A 16,237-nucleotide genomic window follows, 5' to 3' on the forward strand; every position below is an offset into this window, starting at 1 on the left:
GCCAACAGTTGCCTCTGGGCTTCTGCTTCCATTTTCACCCAGTGTGCAGAGATCAAGTTCAGGCAATTAAAACTAAAGGTGTAAAATCTATTGTTTTACCTGAATGTTAACATCTGCTCCATTATTCACTAACAATTCCAGACAAAGAGCTCCATGTGTAGAAGCAGCAGCAAAATGCAGGGGAGTGAATCCACTGTTATTAGGTTGGTTTACATTAGCTCCATAGTCAATCAGCTCGTTAGCCACAGAATCCTGCCCGTTATAACAAGCAATATGAAGAGCAGTATTTCCGTAGACGTTCATTTCATCAATCTGCAACAAAAGGCCAGTTTAATTAAATTACAGACATCAGCTCCATGGCCTTGCCTAACCCACCGCAGACTGCAAGTTGACATAGCAGGAGAGTTCCAGGACATGATTTTTTACTGTATGCAAGGGATTTCATTGACAAAAATACTCCAGTACAATGGTGCCCCGCAAGACGAATGCCTCGCAAGACGGAAAACCCGCTAGACAAAAGGGTTTTCCGTTTTGGAGGTGCTTCGCAAAACGAATTTCCTATGGGCTTGCTTCGCAAGACGAAAATGTCTTGCGAGTTCCTGCGGGGTTTTTTTCCTCCCCCCCCCTTTTCCCAAGCCTCTAAGCCGCTTAACAGCTGATCCGCTAAGCCGCTAAACAGCTGATCCGCTAAGCAGCTTATCAGCTGATCCGCTAAGCCGCTTCACAGCTGATCTGCTAAGCCGCTAAGCCGCTTATCAGCTGATCCGCTAAGCCCGCTAAGCCGCTAATAGCGCTAATCCGCTAATGGGCTTGCTTCGCAAGACGAAAAAACCGCAAGACGAAGAGACTCGTGGAACGGATTCTTTTCGTCTTGCGAGGCACCACTGTAAATAGCAATTAATTAGGTATGTAGTTCCCTTTAGACGAGAGAGAGAGAGAGAGAGAGAGAGAGAGAGAGTGAGTTCCCCGTGGGGAAAATAATAAATAAATCAATGTAGCTATGAACTAGAAAGCTTTTAACTAGACCCATAAATAGGGGATGGGGGAGGAGGTTTTTTTCCCCTTTGAAAATTATGTGAAATGACAGTGAAGAATAACAAGCCTTAAGTCTTGGGAAAGGAGTACGACAAGGCTGTATATTGTCTCCCTGGTTATTTAACTTATATGCAGAATTCATCATGCGAAAGGCTGGGCTGGATGAATCCCTAACCGGAATTAGGATTGCTGGAAGAAATATCAACCTCAGATATGCAGATGACACAACCTGGATGGCAGAAAGTGAGGAGGAATTAAAGAACCTTTTATTGAGGGTGAAAGAGGAGAGCGCAAAATATGGTCTGAAACTCAACATCAAAAAAACGAAGATCATGACCACTGGTCCCATCACCTCCTGGCAAATAGAAGGAGAAGAAATGGAGGAAGTGAGAGATTTTACTTTCTTGGGCTCCGTGATCACTGCAGATGGTGACAGCAGCCACGAAATTAAGAGACGCCTGCTTCTTGGGAGGAAAGCAATGACCAACCTAGACAGCATCTTAAAAAGTAGAGACATCACCTTGCCAACAAAGGTCCGTATAGTAAAAGCTATGGTTTTCCCAGTAGTGATGTATGGAAGTGAGAGCTGGACCATAAAGAAGGCTGATCGCCGAAGAATTGATGCTTTTGAATTATGGTGCTGGAGGAGACTCTTGAGAGTCCCATGGACTGCAAAAAGATCAAACCTATCCATTCTGAAGGAAATCAGCCCTGAGTGCTCACTGGAAGGACAGATCCTGAAGCTGAGGCTCCAATACTTTGGCCGCCTCATGAGAAGAGAAGACTCCCTGGAAAAGACCCTGATGTAGGGAAAGATGGAGGGCACAAGGAGAAGGGGACGACAGAGAACGAGATGGTTGGATAGTGTCTTTGAAGCTACAAACATGAGTCTGACCAAACTGCGGGAGGCAGTGGAAGACAGAAGTGCCTGGCGTGCTCTGGTCCATGGGGTCACGAAGAGTCAGACACGACTAAACAACAACAAGTCTTGAAAATTTTCTAAGTGGAAGAAAGCATTATTTCAAGAAAATCGGAAACCAACACTAGGAAATAGGAAAATCACACTACGAAATAAATGTGTTAATTGTAAAGAACTTACTTTGCTAGGGGTGTCAAGTCCCATTGGTCTAGTTTATTTCCAAATGAGACAATAGAACTTTAATGCCCCTAACAAGGAAATATTTGTTCTGAAACCTCTCCCTCTCTTTATTCAAACCTTTTATTTCATGATTCAACTTTTTAAACAAAATCCATTGTGTTGCTTATCTTTTTTGATGGAACGTGTGTCTTCAATGTTTTGATGGAAATCATCAAGGAGAATCTTTAGACTGCCTGATCTTTTCTGGCATTCAATATAAATTTCGAAGAAAAATAATTAGAAAAAAGAGGTTTCCCTGTCCTCACACTTCATCTAGGTAAAATAACTCTAGCTCATTGCTGAATAGATTATCTACTTGGTCAGATGAGGGAATGACACTCCAAAATATGGAAAAAGTCTGCCCATCAACATGGAAGATATTATCCTCATTTTCCAGAAGTACAACAGGTATATATAATAGGTTTCAGAGGTACCTCCCCCTATGTATCCAGCCACACTCTGAATTCCAATTTTTATTTCAAGCGTGGTGGAGAAAGGAAGGCAAGAGAATCACACCTAAACCTGTCACTCTCAACTGCTATGGTATATTAGCATCATGGGCAAGAAATATGAGAAAACCAATAACCCAGGTGACAAAATGGGTTCCTCCATAAACCTTACCAATGAGAGAATAAATTTTAAATAGGCAGTGAGAATCTAATTTCATAGCAGGATGAAAATTCCAACGGGAAGGAATTATGTCGATTAAAATCACAGTGTGCCCTGTGTTCACTAGCCTGTTAAAAAAAATTATTAATTGCTTCTTACCTCCACACCAAGATTGAGAAAGTGTTTCACCACACTGATCTGCCCATTCGACGCAGCAGCATGAAGTGGAGTGTAACCCTTCTTATCTTTACATGTCACCTCCGCACCGTGACTGATCAGCAATGCAACAACTTCCAAGTGGCCTTGGAAAAGAGAAATGGGGCATTACTCGTAAATCAAGTAACTCAAGGTGATCATGTTAGCGTTTCAAGCCCTAAACGACTCAGACCCCCAAACCCTAAATTTCCACCTCCTTCCCTGCACACCCTCTTGGGTGCTAAGATTGGCAGAAGGGGCATACCACCACTTATGTGGTCTACCACCCATTTGATTGAAACAAAAATTCCAGTGGTCCACCACTGCAGTTTTTTTAATTCACAAAGAATAGATCTCTTAGCAATCAAGTTACAACAAACTGGCAGCCTCGTACCCAGCATTACCTGGGAATTCTTAGAAAACAAAAAACCAGTGCAGTTTTGAAAGTTTCAGTCTGCCATCTTGATTTAAAATGGCATCCTGTTATATCCAAACAGACAAAAACTTGCTCCTTGATCTCAGGAACCACCATACAAAATTTGGTTATGATATGTCAAGAGCTGCCCAAATGTATACGGAGCAAAGACTCTTCCAACACGCATAGCAGATATAATTGTGATCCTTTGTATACATTCCTGCTTAAAATCTTTCTTTGAAGTTATGTCATGGCTCTGATCAAGGTCCTCCAATGTAGCAAAATGCAAAAATCTGTAGTTACTAGATATGGTATTGTGGGTCACCGTTGGACCTTCTCCCTTCTACACAGTCCTGCAGCGAGAAACTTCAAAACGGGGGCAAATGTTTGGAATAAACACACTGTATTTGCCTTGGAGAAATGTCAAACCACATTCTAGTGTGTTCACAGGTTGACTAGGAAGCAAGCTGAATGTATTTCTCATTAACACAGATTGTAGAAGTCATGAAAGGGCAGCAAATTCTTCATTGTTCATTTTTTTCTTATTGTATTTTTACTGCCAGGGAGGGAGGTTTTCTGCCTTAGATGTCAAAATATATTCACTAGCATTGGGAACTATGGTCCTTTCATGGAGAGAGATGAGAGAGAGAGAGAGAGAGAGAGAGAGAGAGAGAGAGAGAGAGAGATTTGCTTCTCTGTCTAGGGTAGTGAAAGACGTTGGCCAACTCTATTAACACAAGATTGTGGTGTGGGTTGTATACACCAGAGATAGAAAAAATAATAATCACAGGTGTCATGCCTTGTCTGGAGGGTGAGAGACCCATAGAGCAGGTCTATATTACCCAGTTCTTCCATATTCCCTCTGTTTATTTTGCTGACAATCTTTTCTTACTTTTCCCTTTATTCAATGGGCCAGTGACAAATCAGCATGACGTTAGGAGGCTCCAAAAATAGTACATTATTAATATCATCTATTGAACCAGCTGCATGAATGGCATCAGTCAAGACAAAGACACTTTTGTAGCCCTCTCTCTTGAACAGTTTTGTCTAAAGGAACCTTTGGTGGAATGAACATGGAGAATTGTAAGCCAAGAAAAAAAGGGGTGCAAAAGCAACACGTTTCAAAGAACTAAAACAGGTATTCCTATGAATGAGTATGTGCATATAGAAATATAGAAATAATTTTAAGTAGTCATCTATTGAATTCGACCTTCAGCTTTGCTTCATGTTTCAATGCAACTCAGATTCAAGAACTCATTCATTCAGACAAAGAAACGTTCACAGCTGGTTATCATTAACTGTGTCTTTCTGGTTTCAGCCTCTCCTCAAGTCACATACACAACACAGAACTATCCCAATAATGAGGCTTTTCTTTTCACATGCAGAAAGTCTATTCACGAAAAGGTCCCCAAAAGCTTCAAACTTCAATCAAAACACCCTCGCTGTTACCAAATATTCCTAGCAAAATACTTGGATTATTTTTCTAATAACGGCAAGACTGGTAACATATGGCCTTAGCAGTAAAACTGCGAGGGAATGTGCTGAATGCACAGCTGGAAAAGTAAAGATTTCAGAAAAGGATTACTAATGACTTGCTTTTGTTCTGCTAAATTTCACTGTGCACAGATATAGAGGGTTTTCATTTTGCTTCTTATTTTATTTATCGACGATGCTCTTGTTAATTACAGCTAACCCTTAAAGGTTGGTTACTGACTGAGTTCCCTAGCGTTCTAAAATTAGAAGCGTTCAAAGGATGGCAATGATTTTGAATTAATGGTGCATTTCCCCTCCGGTGTTTCTGTACACTAGCATATCTTTGACATCTACCTAGTTGATGGTTTTGTACCCGCTGAGCCCAGAAATAAACTACCACAGAAAGTGGAAGTCTCCCTGGGAGACATGGGCACATTTTCTCTGAAACAGCCCAGCAATAATGAACAAATGATCATTCCCACTGTGAAGATTGCTCTGTGCCAGTGAGGAGCCAGGTAGGCTCACGACAAGTCCTTAAGCAGCGAATGTTGTCCCTGCTGTCCACATACGCTGAGCTTAGCTGGTCCAAACAATGAATTCAAGTGCTTTTTAGTATGGCTGCTGCACTGATCAACTAGCAAGACTTAAAGACCGAATTATAAAACCATCTCCGAAGGTCTGGCAATGAATTAAAAAAATGTCCAGTAGCACTTTAGAGACCAACTAAGTTCGTTCTGGGTATAAGTTTTCACAAAAGCTTATACCCAGAATGAACTTAGTTGGTTTCTAAGGTGCTACTGGACAATTTTTAATTTTTTAAAAATTTATTTCAACTACATCAGACCAACACGGCTACCTACCTGGGTCTGCCAATGAGTGAAGGCAGAACTGAACCCAACAATAAATACAAACATTCCACCAAAAAGAAAAGGCCATCCATGGATACGTTCCACCTCTTCTGTGTCCATAATATATAGTTACAGATATGTGTGATATGACATCACCATGTTAAGATCCAAGCAGCAACCAAAAGACTAGAGCAGAGGCGATGAAATGCAATAGGTGACTTTTACATGATGATATCATACAAGTACACAATATGGGCGAACGAGGGAGAATTGCTCTTTTTGTGGCAAAACCCCCATTTGTCATTGCATCTAATTTCCGTCCTCACTTTGTACCTACCCAGATTATACAGAGACGTAAGTGACTTGCGTTTGTACAATCTGTGATTTCTGCCTGAGCCCCAAGCTGAGCACTGGTAGAACCAACATGTTCCTTTAATTCAGGGTTGGGCAAACTAAGGTCTGTGGGCCGGATGTGGCCTACTGGGCTCGTTAATCCGGCCTGCAAACCTTGCGGACCCTAACGCCCGCTCAGTCAGTCCCTGGCTAAACCGGTGCGGCAGCCTCGCCACGCAAAGACTGACTTCTGTGATGCTGGCACGGCTTTGAATTGGCTGCAGGAAGCTCCTGCGGCCAATCCAAAGCTGCGACGCCTCTGGGCGAAGCCCCTTCTTTCCCGCTGAGACGGCTGCGTATGGCCAAGAGCCGAGCAGGAGGAAGCGGTGGTGGCGGGGAGGCTGCCTCCACTGCCCAGGCCAGCAGCATGGGCTCTGCATCCCATGGACCCCTGGCCGAGGCAGAGGATGACAATGACGCTGCCAAAGACGAGGCGTCAGCGGTGGCTGCAACGTGAGTGGCAGCAGGGGGTCCTTTTAGGGGGGTCATTTCGGGAGGGGGTAGGTCTGGCCCCCCACAAGGTCTTAAAGACAGTGGACCAGCCCCCTCCTGAAAAAGTTTGCTGACCCCTGCTTTAATTATTAACCTTACACACTCAGCTTGCTAACATTCACATAAGTACAGTGGTGCCCCGCAAGACGAACGCCTCGCAAGATGAAAAACTCGCTAGACGAAAGAGTTTTCCGTTTTTGAGGTGCTTCGCAAGACGAATTTCCCTATGGGCTTGCTTCGCAAGATGAAAACGTCTTGCGAGTTCTTGCGAGTTTTTTTCCTTCCCCCCCCCCCTTTTTCTAAGCCGCTAAGCCGCTAATAGCCGCTAAGCCGCTAATAACGCTAATCCGCTAAGTCGCTAATGGCCGTGCTTCGCAAGACGAAAAAACCGCAAGACGGAGAGACTCGCGGAACGAATTAATTTCGTCTTGCGAGGCACCACTGTACCAGGCAACTCTCACAACATTCTTCAATCTATCGTAACCTGGTTGCTCTGTCTTGACAGTCCTCTGCCAAATGTGTTAACTGTCTCAGTTGAAAGATATTGTTTCAATACCTCTGTGCTTGAGCTGGCATGAAATAATACGAAAATTCAATTTGTGTGGATTAATCTACAAGGACTCATACAAGTTCGCACATGAGGCTACTGTCAACAAGTAATAAATGTGTATGCGTGATCCATCCCTAACCCTACTTCCCCATTCAAATATCACTGTAGTTCAATGGCTAAAAACTGAAGAATCAGACTGGGGTCACTATGAAACCATCCAAGTCAGAAGATGGCCTTGGAAAAATCATCATGTCCGTAACATGAACTGCAGTAAGACATAAACAATGAAAAGCGCGAGAAATGTGCTAATTAAGTTCAATAAAGAAGAGTTGGGATTTTTTTTAAGCACAACTTGCATGAAGGCTCAACTGACAGCTGCTCAGTAGGGTCCATTACCATCTTTCTTTTCATGCTAAGGATTTTTTTCTAAAGGAATGCAATCCACGTTTTCCAGCTGTTTTGGCTAGTATATCGATGGTGCAAATTCTCAAGAGCTTGCAACTTTCAATCTGCATAATTCTAAATGGGTTTAAAAGAATCTCATTGCCTCTCCTGTTATTGCCATTTTTGTCAAAGAGTTAAAAAGAAGCTCTTACCCATGTACGCAGCCCAGTGCAAAGCTCTCCGGTCCTTTTTGTCAAAGGCATTGATGTTTGCCGCTTTAGCCAAAAGCAAGTTCACCATCTGAAGCAAGCAAACAAAGGAACGTCAAAAAAAGGAAGAAGTGATTATCAGTTGTTGTGGACAGCACAGGAATCCATTTAATGAAGACTGCTATGTCATAGAGGTGCTTGTGATGTAATGCTCTGAAGAAAAATAGCTGTGAAACATAATATCAATTCTTATAATATAGTATTCAATCAGTTCTTATGAGCAAAATTTTAGAGCATCCAATCAGTCTTAGGTGAGGCTTTAAAAACTTCTAGAAAAGTGCAGCTCAACTGTGCCGGTTATCTTTTGACTAAAGCTTTTCCTGTAAATAAGCCAAACCTTTACAGTTAAGCAATAATAATAATAAATTTTTATTTATACCCTGCCCTCCCTAGCCAAGACCAGGCTCAGGGCGGCTAACAACCAATAATAAAAACAAGTTGATTAAAATACAATTTAAAAAAGATTAAAATACAACATTAAAACATTAGGATGCAGCCTCTTCACAGGAGGAGAAAGGAAAAAGAAAGAAGGGAAGGGAATCAAACTGATTCTAAGCCAAAGGCCAGGTGGAACAACTCTGTCTTACAAAAGAAATCAGATCCTGCAGGGCCCTGGTCTCATGAGGCAGAGCGTTCCACCAGGCCGGAGCCAGTGTTGAGAAGGCCCTGGATCTGGTTGAGGCTAATCTAACTTCCTTAGGGCCCGGGACCTCTAGGGTGTTGCTATTTATGGACCTTAAGGTCCTCTGTGGGGCATACCAGGAGAGGCAGCCCCGTAGGTACGAGGGCCAAGCAGTCAATGGTTCGTTCCATAAACTCAGTTCTGTGCATGCACATTTATTGTGAGGGTTGCAAAACTTCAGGCATTCAGTAGCCACCAGAACCCAAAAAAGTTAAGTCTGGCAGCTGGGAAGCTGCTTTCCCCTTCTCTAGAATTTCTCACAATCTCCAAAATAGTGCAAACCTTTTCCTTCCAACATAAGAAGGTGATTCCACCAGATAAATGACCCCCCCCCCCACAAAAAGGTCTAAAACAACAGAAGGAAGGACTGCACATGTTGTTAGTGTAAGTAGAGCCATGCTTCAAGTATACAGTCCTTTAAAAGTCCTTAAGGTCATCTGTGGGGCATATCAGGAGAGGCGGCCCAGTAGGTACGAGGGTCCTAGGCCGTGAAGGGCTTTAAAGGTCAAAACCAGCACCTTAAATCTGACCTTGTACTCCACCGGGAGCCAGTGCAGCTGGAAAAGCACTGAGTGAATATGCTCCCATGGCAGAGACCCCGTGAGGAGCCTCGCTGCAGCATTCTGCACCCGCTGGAATTTCTGGGACATCTTCAAGGGCAACTCCCGTAGAGCGAATTACAGTAGTCAAGCCTGGAGGTGACCGTTGCATGGATCACTATGGCCAGGTAGGGGTGGGAAAGGTAGGGGTTCTTTCCCCTCTTCATTCTAGAGGAATATTTTGAGATTCCATTGAGAGTTTCTATAACTTCCACGTCAAGCTCATCACAATTTGTCATTGGCCAATTATGACCAAAGAGAGCAGATGTTGTATTATTATTATTATCCCCTGCAACAAAGTTATCCCCTGATCCATTACATGGGGAGCGATAAAATAATGCTGGCACTCAACTCAGGGCTAGCAACACGAATAGCAACTAAGAAGAATGCTTGCCTTCCCACGCACTGACATGAAAAGAGCTATAGCAGCCCACACTATTAAGCCCACTCACTTCGACATGGCCATTCAGAGCTGCATGGTGTAACGCGGTCCGACCCCCTCTGTCAGAGACGTTGACGCCGCTCAGAAGTGGAATGATCACTTCGGCACACTTCACGGCTTTATTCGCAGCTGCTACATGCAGGGGTGTCTGCCAGTTCTTGTCCCGGGCATTCACATCAGCCGAATGTTTAATCAATACTTGCACTGCTTCCTACAAAGGCAGCACAGTTAAATTCTTACAAGCAAGCGTTTATTATAAATGCAAATCAGACGTTCAAATCTCCTGTACTGTGGCCACATCATTCCACCGCTATAAAAAAACAAAAAAAAACCTTTGGTATTCGAGATAACAGCTGTGCACACAACCCATTCACTTTGCATCCAATGCGCTGGGAAGCCACACGATGTGAGCCACAATCCATATCTAGTCTGTATCTATCCTGTCATTTCTCATCAAATGTTGCATTTTGATGTGTGGGGTCCCCCCTTCCACCACCACCCAGCTTCGATCCGAACTGAGAAAAAGGACCTAGCTGAATTTTGAGTTACCGTATTTTTCGCTCTATAAGACGCACCAGACCACAAGACGCACCTAGTTTTTGGAGGAGGAAAACAAGAAAAAAAATATTCTGAATCTCAGAAGCCAGAACAGCAAGAGGATCGCTGCGCAGTGAAAGCAGCAATCCCTCTTGCTGTTCTGGCTTCTGGGATAGCTGCGCAGCCTGCATTCGCTCCATAAGACGCACACCTATTTTCCCTAACTTTTTAGGAGGGAAAAGGTGAGTCATAGAGCAAAAAATAAGGTAATTCCAAACGCACCGGACCATAGGATGCACCGGACCATAGGAGGGAGAGAACAGAAAAAAAATCTCCCCCTCTCTGCTCAGCGCCCCTTCAGTGAAGCAGCAGGAGAAACGGAGCCCCTTCCATTTCTCCTCCTGCTTCGCTGAAGGGGCGCTGCGCAGAGAGGAAAAACTGTGCAGCGCCTCTCCAGGCTTCAGGCGGCTATCCGCAAGCCTTCGGAGTGGAACACGAACTCCCGCTGCGCTCCGGAGGCTTCAGGCAGCTTCAGTGAAAGCAACGCGAAGCCTCCAGAGCACAGGGGGAGCTCTCCCTCTGCGCTTCGGAGGCTACGCGTTGCTATCGCTGAAGCCGAGGAGCCTGCATTCGTTCCATAAGACGCACACATATTTTCCCTTAATTTTTGAAGGGGAAAAGTGCGTCTTATAGAGCGAAAAATACGGTATGTGTACACAGCCTCTAGTCGTGTGCCATCATCACACATCAAGCACCTTAATATTGATGGATGTTTGGTGGGACAGGGCTGGGGAGCTGTGCGACCTCATGGACAGGGAGAACAGCACGCCCAACCGCCCCCCACAAGGAGACTGATAAGTGAACATGAATGCATGTACTGAAAGGAAGAAGGCTATGCCGGAAAAACAATCCTCCTAAAGTGTGCACACAACTGGAGTGCCAACTTAGCCCAGCAATTGTGGGTGCGCCGGGCCGTGGGTGCCATGCAGCGTGCATAGCCCTGGCACTGAAATTTGTGGGTGCCCTGCCCCTTCATGGGGAATTTTGTGGGGGTTCGGGCATCCAGGGCCCCAGGGAGTTGTCACCTATGTCACACAATGTGCATTCCCCATCACTATTTTAGTGTTTCACAGCAAAGGGAGGGTTACACTTCAGAATCAATATATATTAAACGTTTACAAATCCATCTTGTCAGCCAGACTTGTCATATTAAATTGAAATCATCAGCTCTGACATACGAAACAAACCCAGTAGGTTGCAATTCTGGGTCATAAAGATAATAGCTGTACCTCTTTGCTTTTTATAGCTGGATGTTTAACCTTTGCTATTAATGTGTGTAGACCCCCCCCCCCCAACTTTCATTTCTTTCCAAGCATTTGTATTCCATTAGAGATTTCTTTCACTGGACTTTTGTCAGAAGCCAGCAGCTGGGAAACTCCAGGAGTGACCTGAACAGTCCTCGACTTCAGAAATGAGCTCCAAGGATTTGTGCCTCCAGGCTTGGCAAGTGCTCCAATGGTCGCTGAAGCAATTCCATCCATCTCTGGAGAAAAGCCAGCTTGCAACTTTTTCAAAAGAAGACACACTCAGCAACCAATTCACTGGCACGCATTGCCTCGACTCAGTGTTTGGATGATGAAAAGGCAAACACAAAAACGACAGCTTAGAATGAGAGGATGGAATCATTGAAAATTCCGTCCTGCTTGGTTTTGTGTTTTTCTTAGGAATGGACAAATCTTGTCCAGTTCTTCTCTCAGCCTCTCATTTTTCTCAGTCTTAAATTCGGCTTCCTCCATTTCCACTTCACTTGTGAACATATTTTTTTTAAGTTCACATGAAAATTTGTACACATTTGTATATGTATTGCTCCTAAGATATACCTTTTTCAGGTCATTTTCTCCTAATGTAACACATTTACATATGCTGTTTTCACTAACATAAACGTTTTGTGCCCACTTCCCCTAAATATGCTTTTTTTTTGTACACATTTACACATTTTGCAAAATTTAGAGAAAGGAAAAATTTAAAAGGAGAGCATAATTTTGGTTCATGCGTTGGTTCAGGCAGTACAAATAAGGTAGGTTCACATAAATAATAATTTAATATACAGTGGTACCTTGGGTTACGTATCCCTCTGGGTACGTAATCTTTGGGTTGCGAACACGGCAAACCTGGAATCTGTGTGCAGCGCGCATGTACACAAGAAATATGCACAGAGCGCACATGCGCAGAAGCGATCTGTGCACTGCGTGTGTGCGCAGAAGCATTCTATCGCGACGCACGCATGCGCAGAAAGGCACTTCTGTTTACGGACTTTTCGGGATATGGCCGGGCCTTCAGAACAGATCCCGTCCGTAACCAGAGGTACTACTGTACAGTGGTGCCCCGCAAGACGAACGCCTTGTAAGACGGAAAACCCGCTAGACGAAAGAGTTTTCCGTTTTGGAGGCGCTTCGCGAAACGAATTTTCCTATGGGCTTGCTTCGCAAGACGAAAATGTCTTGCGAATTCCTGCGTTTTTTTCCCCCTCCCCCCTTTTTCTAAGCCGCTAAGCCGCTTATCAGCTGATCCGCTAAGCCGCTAAAAGCCACTAAAAGCCGCTAAACTGCTAATAGCGCTAATCCGCTAAGCCGTCAATGGGCTTGCTTCGCAAGACGAAAAAACCGCTAGATGAAGAGACTCGCGGAACGGATTAATTTCGTCTTGTGAGGCACCACTGTATTTATATCCTGCCTTTCTGCCAAGCTGGGATTTGCGGTGGCTTACACCATTAAAAAATATCAGTTATAGAATACAGAGTAATAAAAACAAACTAGTTAAAAGCATGCGGCACTCATTGTTCCTAAAAGCTAGCAATGCTGATGGCAGTAGTCTTGCATGCAGCTAGACCACTTAACTCCCTTAGACATCAATAGCATTTAAAGCAGTCCAAGGCTGGAGCCAGATCACGATGGGGATCGGGGTGGGGTGGGGTTCCCCAGAGTTGAAGGTGACCTGATTTAGGATGTGCACACTCAGCTCAGTATCATCCTTCTCAAACAGGCTGTGCAAGATTTCTCAGTGCTTCTAAAAACCAGCCTGATGACAGACAACTCTGGACAAATGAAACGTGTATGTAGGAAAACAGCTATATCATACCCTCTGTCTGGAAAACTGCTGTGTGCCTCCAACCTAACTGTGCACAGGGCTGCAGCCTAAGCCAGCAAATCTCTAGGGAATGTCCCATTTATGTCAAGGTTATTCCAGCGTCTTATTATCTTCCGTGTTCTGCTTCCAGCTACGCTACAAATCAAGTGTCACATTAACGAAGGTCTTCTGCCGGGATGTTGGAAGGCAGTGGCTAACTATTTCTGCTTCAGTTAAAAATAAAATTTGCTTTCAACAAAACCTACACTTTTCCTTCCTACAGCTTTTGACTGTGCACCTTAGTGGCAGTGGACAGGAAAAAGATAATACAAGGTAAGTAATGGGTGACCAGCGAGCGTCGCAAAGGTATATCTTTCTTAAATGTTCCAGCTGAAATCTTAGCTATAGCCTCGTGGCCTGAGGCCTTGATTACAGCTAATTACCGTATTTTTCGCCCTATAGGACGCACTTTTCCCCCTCCAAAAATGAAGGGGAAATTTGGGTGCGTCCTATGGGGCGAATGCAGGCTTTCGCTGAAGCTTGGAGAGCGAGAGGGGTCGGTGCGCACCGACCCCTCTCGCTCTCCAGGCTTCAGGAAGACATCCGCAGCCTAGGCAGCCCTGCGGGAACTCCTGCAGGGCTGTCTAGGCTGCAGATAGCAGCCTGCTTCCCGGAGCGCCGGACACGTTGAAGGCATAGCGCCTGGCGCTTCGAGAACACATCCGCAGCCAAGGCAGCCCTGCGGGAGTTCCCGCAGGGCTGTCTAGGCTGCGGATAGCAGCCTGCTGCCCGGTGCGATGGGCGCCCTGAAGCAGAGCGCCCCTCGCGCCAGGCAGACATCCGCAGCGTGGGGAGACCTGCAGGAGTTCCCCGCAGGGCTCCCCACGCTGCGGATAGCAGCCTGCCGCCCGGCACGAGAGGCACCCTGAAGCAGAGCGCCCCTCGCGCCGGGCAGACATCTGCAGGAGTTTCCCGCAGGGCTCCCCACTGCAGATAGCAGAGCGCCCTGTGCACTGGGCAGACATCGGCCACCCCCACAAGCTCGGGGGACAGCAGGGAGGCGCAGCGCCGCCATCCCGCTGTTCCTCGACCTGGTTCGGTTTCCCCGACCTGGTTTTGGGGGGGGGGGGAATAAAGGAAAAAAAATTTTCCTTTATTTCCCCCCAAAAAACCTAGGTGCGTCCTATGGGACGGAGCGTCTATGGGAAGAAAAATATGGTAATTAACCAACCAGGTGGAAGCAGGCAAATATATCCCCGCTTCTGCTACTGAACCAGCTGAGGTTTACTTTGTCAACGAAATACATGAAACCAACACCTCACAATATCTTGGATATATAAAGCTAAAAGGTAAAGGATGCCTGGACAGTTAAGTCCAGTCAAAGGTGACTATGGGGTTGCAGCACTCATCTCGCTTTCAGGCCAAGGGAGACAGCGTTTGTCCACAGACAGGTTTCCAGGTCATGTGGCTAGCATGACTAAGCCACTTCTGGCGCAATGGAACACCGTGACAGAAACCAGAGCGCATGAAAACGGCGTTTACCTTCCCGCCACAGTGGTACCTATTTATCTACTTGCGCTGGTGTGCTTTCGAACTGCTACGATGGCAGGACCTGGGACAGAGCAACAGGAGCTCACCCTGTTGCGGGGATTCGAACCGCCGACCTTCTGATTGGCAAGCCCAAGAGGCTCAATGGTTTATATATATATCACTCACTTCGCTCCTTGAAGCAACTGCTCGGTGCAGAGGGGTCAGCCACATGTTGTCCTTGGCATTGACACGTGCCCCTGAAATGGAAAGGGAAACATCTTTCAGACCATCTGAAACAAAACTGGTAATAATTCCATTGCACACATGCAAGTTGGGGCGCAGAACGATGCAGAAGCTGCAAACTTTGCAGCTTCATTTTTAACATCGACAGGGTTGATAGCAAAGCTAATTTTCCCTCAGGGTATCCTCTATAGAGAATTCAACTAGGAAGAGCTCAACAGAAAAGACGAACAAGTTAGATTGGTTCCGCCATCCCTAATATAAGCGCCTCCTCCTGGAGATGAGCATGTTTGTATGCGTGTGGTGGTGGGAAGACAGAAGGAAAGAACAGCCCAACTCATAGCTGTCAAGTGTCCCTTATTTGAAGGGACAGTCCCTTATTCCAGCGCCATGTCCCGCTGCTGTCCCTTATTGATGGATGTCCCTTAAATGTCCCTTAAATGATGTCCCTTAAATTTCAAAGGAAGCAGCTCCTCTCCCTCTCTCCCTGCCGGCCTGGGAGGAGGGAGGCTCCAACTGTGTTGCTTGGCTGTGTTGCTCACCCAATAAGAAGTCTAAGAACGACTGGGGGGTGGAGCTTGAATGCCTTGTGTGTGGCTAGTTAATGCAAGCTGAGGAGGTTTTTGAATGCTGGACGCCATTTTGTTGCATGTGCTGCTGCAAACTTTGCAGCGCAAAGCCAGGCCGGGGAGCCATCTTAAGCTGATGCTGCATAGGCCTTGTGGTGCATGTGATTCAGATTCTACTCAGTTGAACCTCTGGTTACAAAGTTGGTTGGACAGTGTTCTCGAAGCTACCAGCATGAGTTTGACCAGACTGCAGGAGGACAGGAAGACTGGAGTGCCTGGAACAGGTGAGGCTGCAGGTCCCTTATTTTGGCTGCTGGTCCCTTATTTTCAAGGCTGCTGGTCCCTTATTTTCAAATCTGTAAGTTGACAGCTATGGCCCAACTCAAGTTGAATGACTGCAAAGGCATCCAAAAAGCTCACTCATCACATTTCAAGCAACCTGAAGAGGACTGAGCAGCTAAGAACCAACTGTTCCCTTTGAAAGCTGCATGGGAAGCTCAGAAACCAGCGTTGTATCATTATTCTTGCAGGGGGTTGGACTTGATTATCCTCAGGGTGCCTTCCAACTCTACAATTCTATGATCCTAGTAAAAGTAAAGGGACCCCTGACCATTAGGTCCAGTCGCGGCCGACTCTGGGGTTGCGGCGCTCATCTCGCTTTATTGGCCGAAGGAGCCGGCATACAGCTTCCGGGTCATGTGGCCAGCATGA

The 16,237-nt window shown here is 45.6% G+C and overlaps 1 protein-coding gene across 8 annotated transcripts in view; it reads right to left on the reverse strand.

Moving 5' to 3' along the window:
• ANKRD44 (ankyrin repeat domain 44) overlaps positions 1 to 16,237 on the reverse strand; it is a 153,398-nt gene that overhangs the window by 57,191 nt on the left and 79,970 nt on the right. For all 8 annotated transcript variants that reach the window (XM_083706087.1, XM_083706089.1, XM_083706084.1 and 5 more), the window contains exons 4-8: positions 14,904 to 14,974; positions 9,535 to 9,735; positions 7,745 to 7,832; positions 2,942 to 3,084; positions 100 to 312 (exon numbers count right to left, since the gene is read on the reverse strand). In XM_083706087.1, coding sequence (XP_083562213.1) covers positions 100 to 312; positions 2,942 to 3,084; positions 7,745 to 7,832; positions 9,535 to 9,735; positions 14,904 to 14,974 — 716 coding nt within the window. The remainder of the gene's footprint in view (positions 1 to 99; positions 313 to 2,941; positions 3,085 to 7,744; positions 7,833 to 9,534; positions 9,736 to 14,903; positions 14,975 to 16,237) is intronic.

This window comes from Podarcis gaigeae, assembly GCF_964106915.1.
Source record: "Podarcis gaigeae genome assembly, chromosome: 1".
Taxonomy (NCBI): domain Eukaryota; kingdom Metazoa; phylum Chordata; class Lepidosauria; order Squamata; family Lacertidae; genus Podarcis; species Podarcis gaigeae.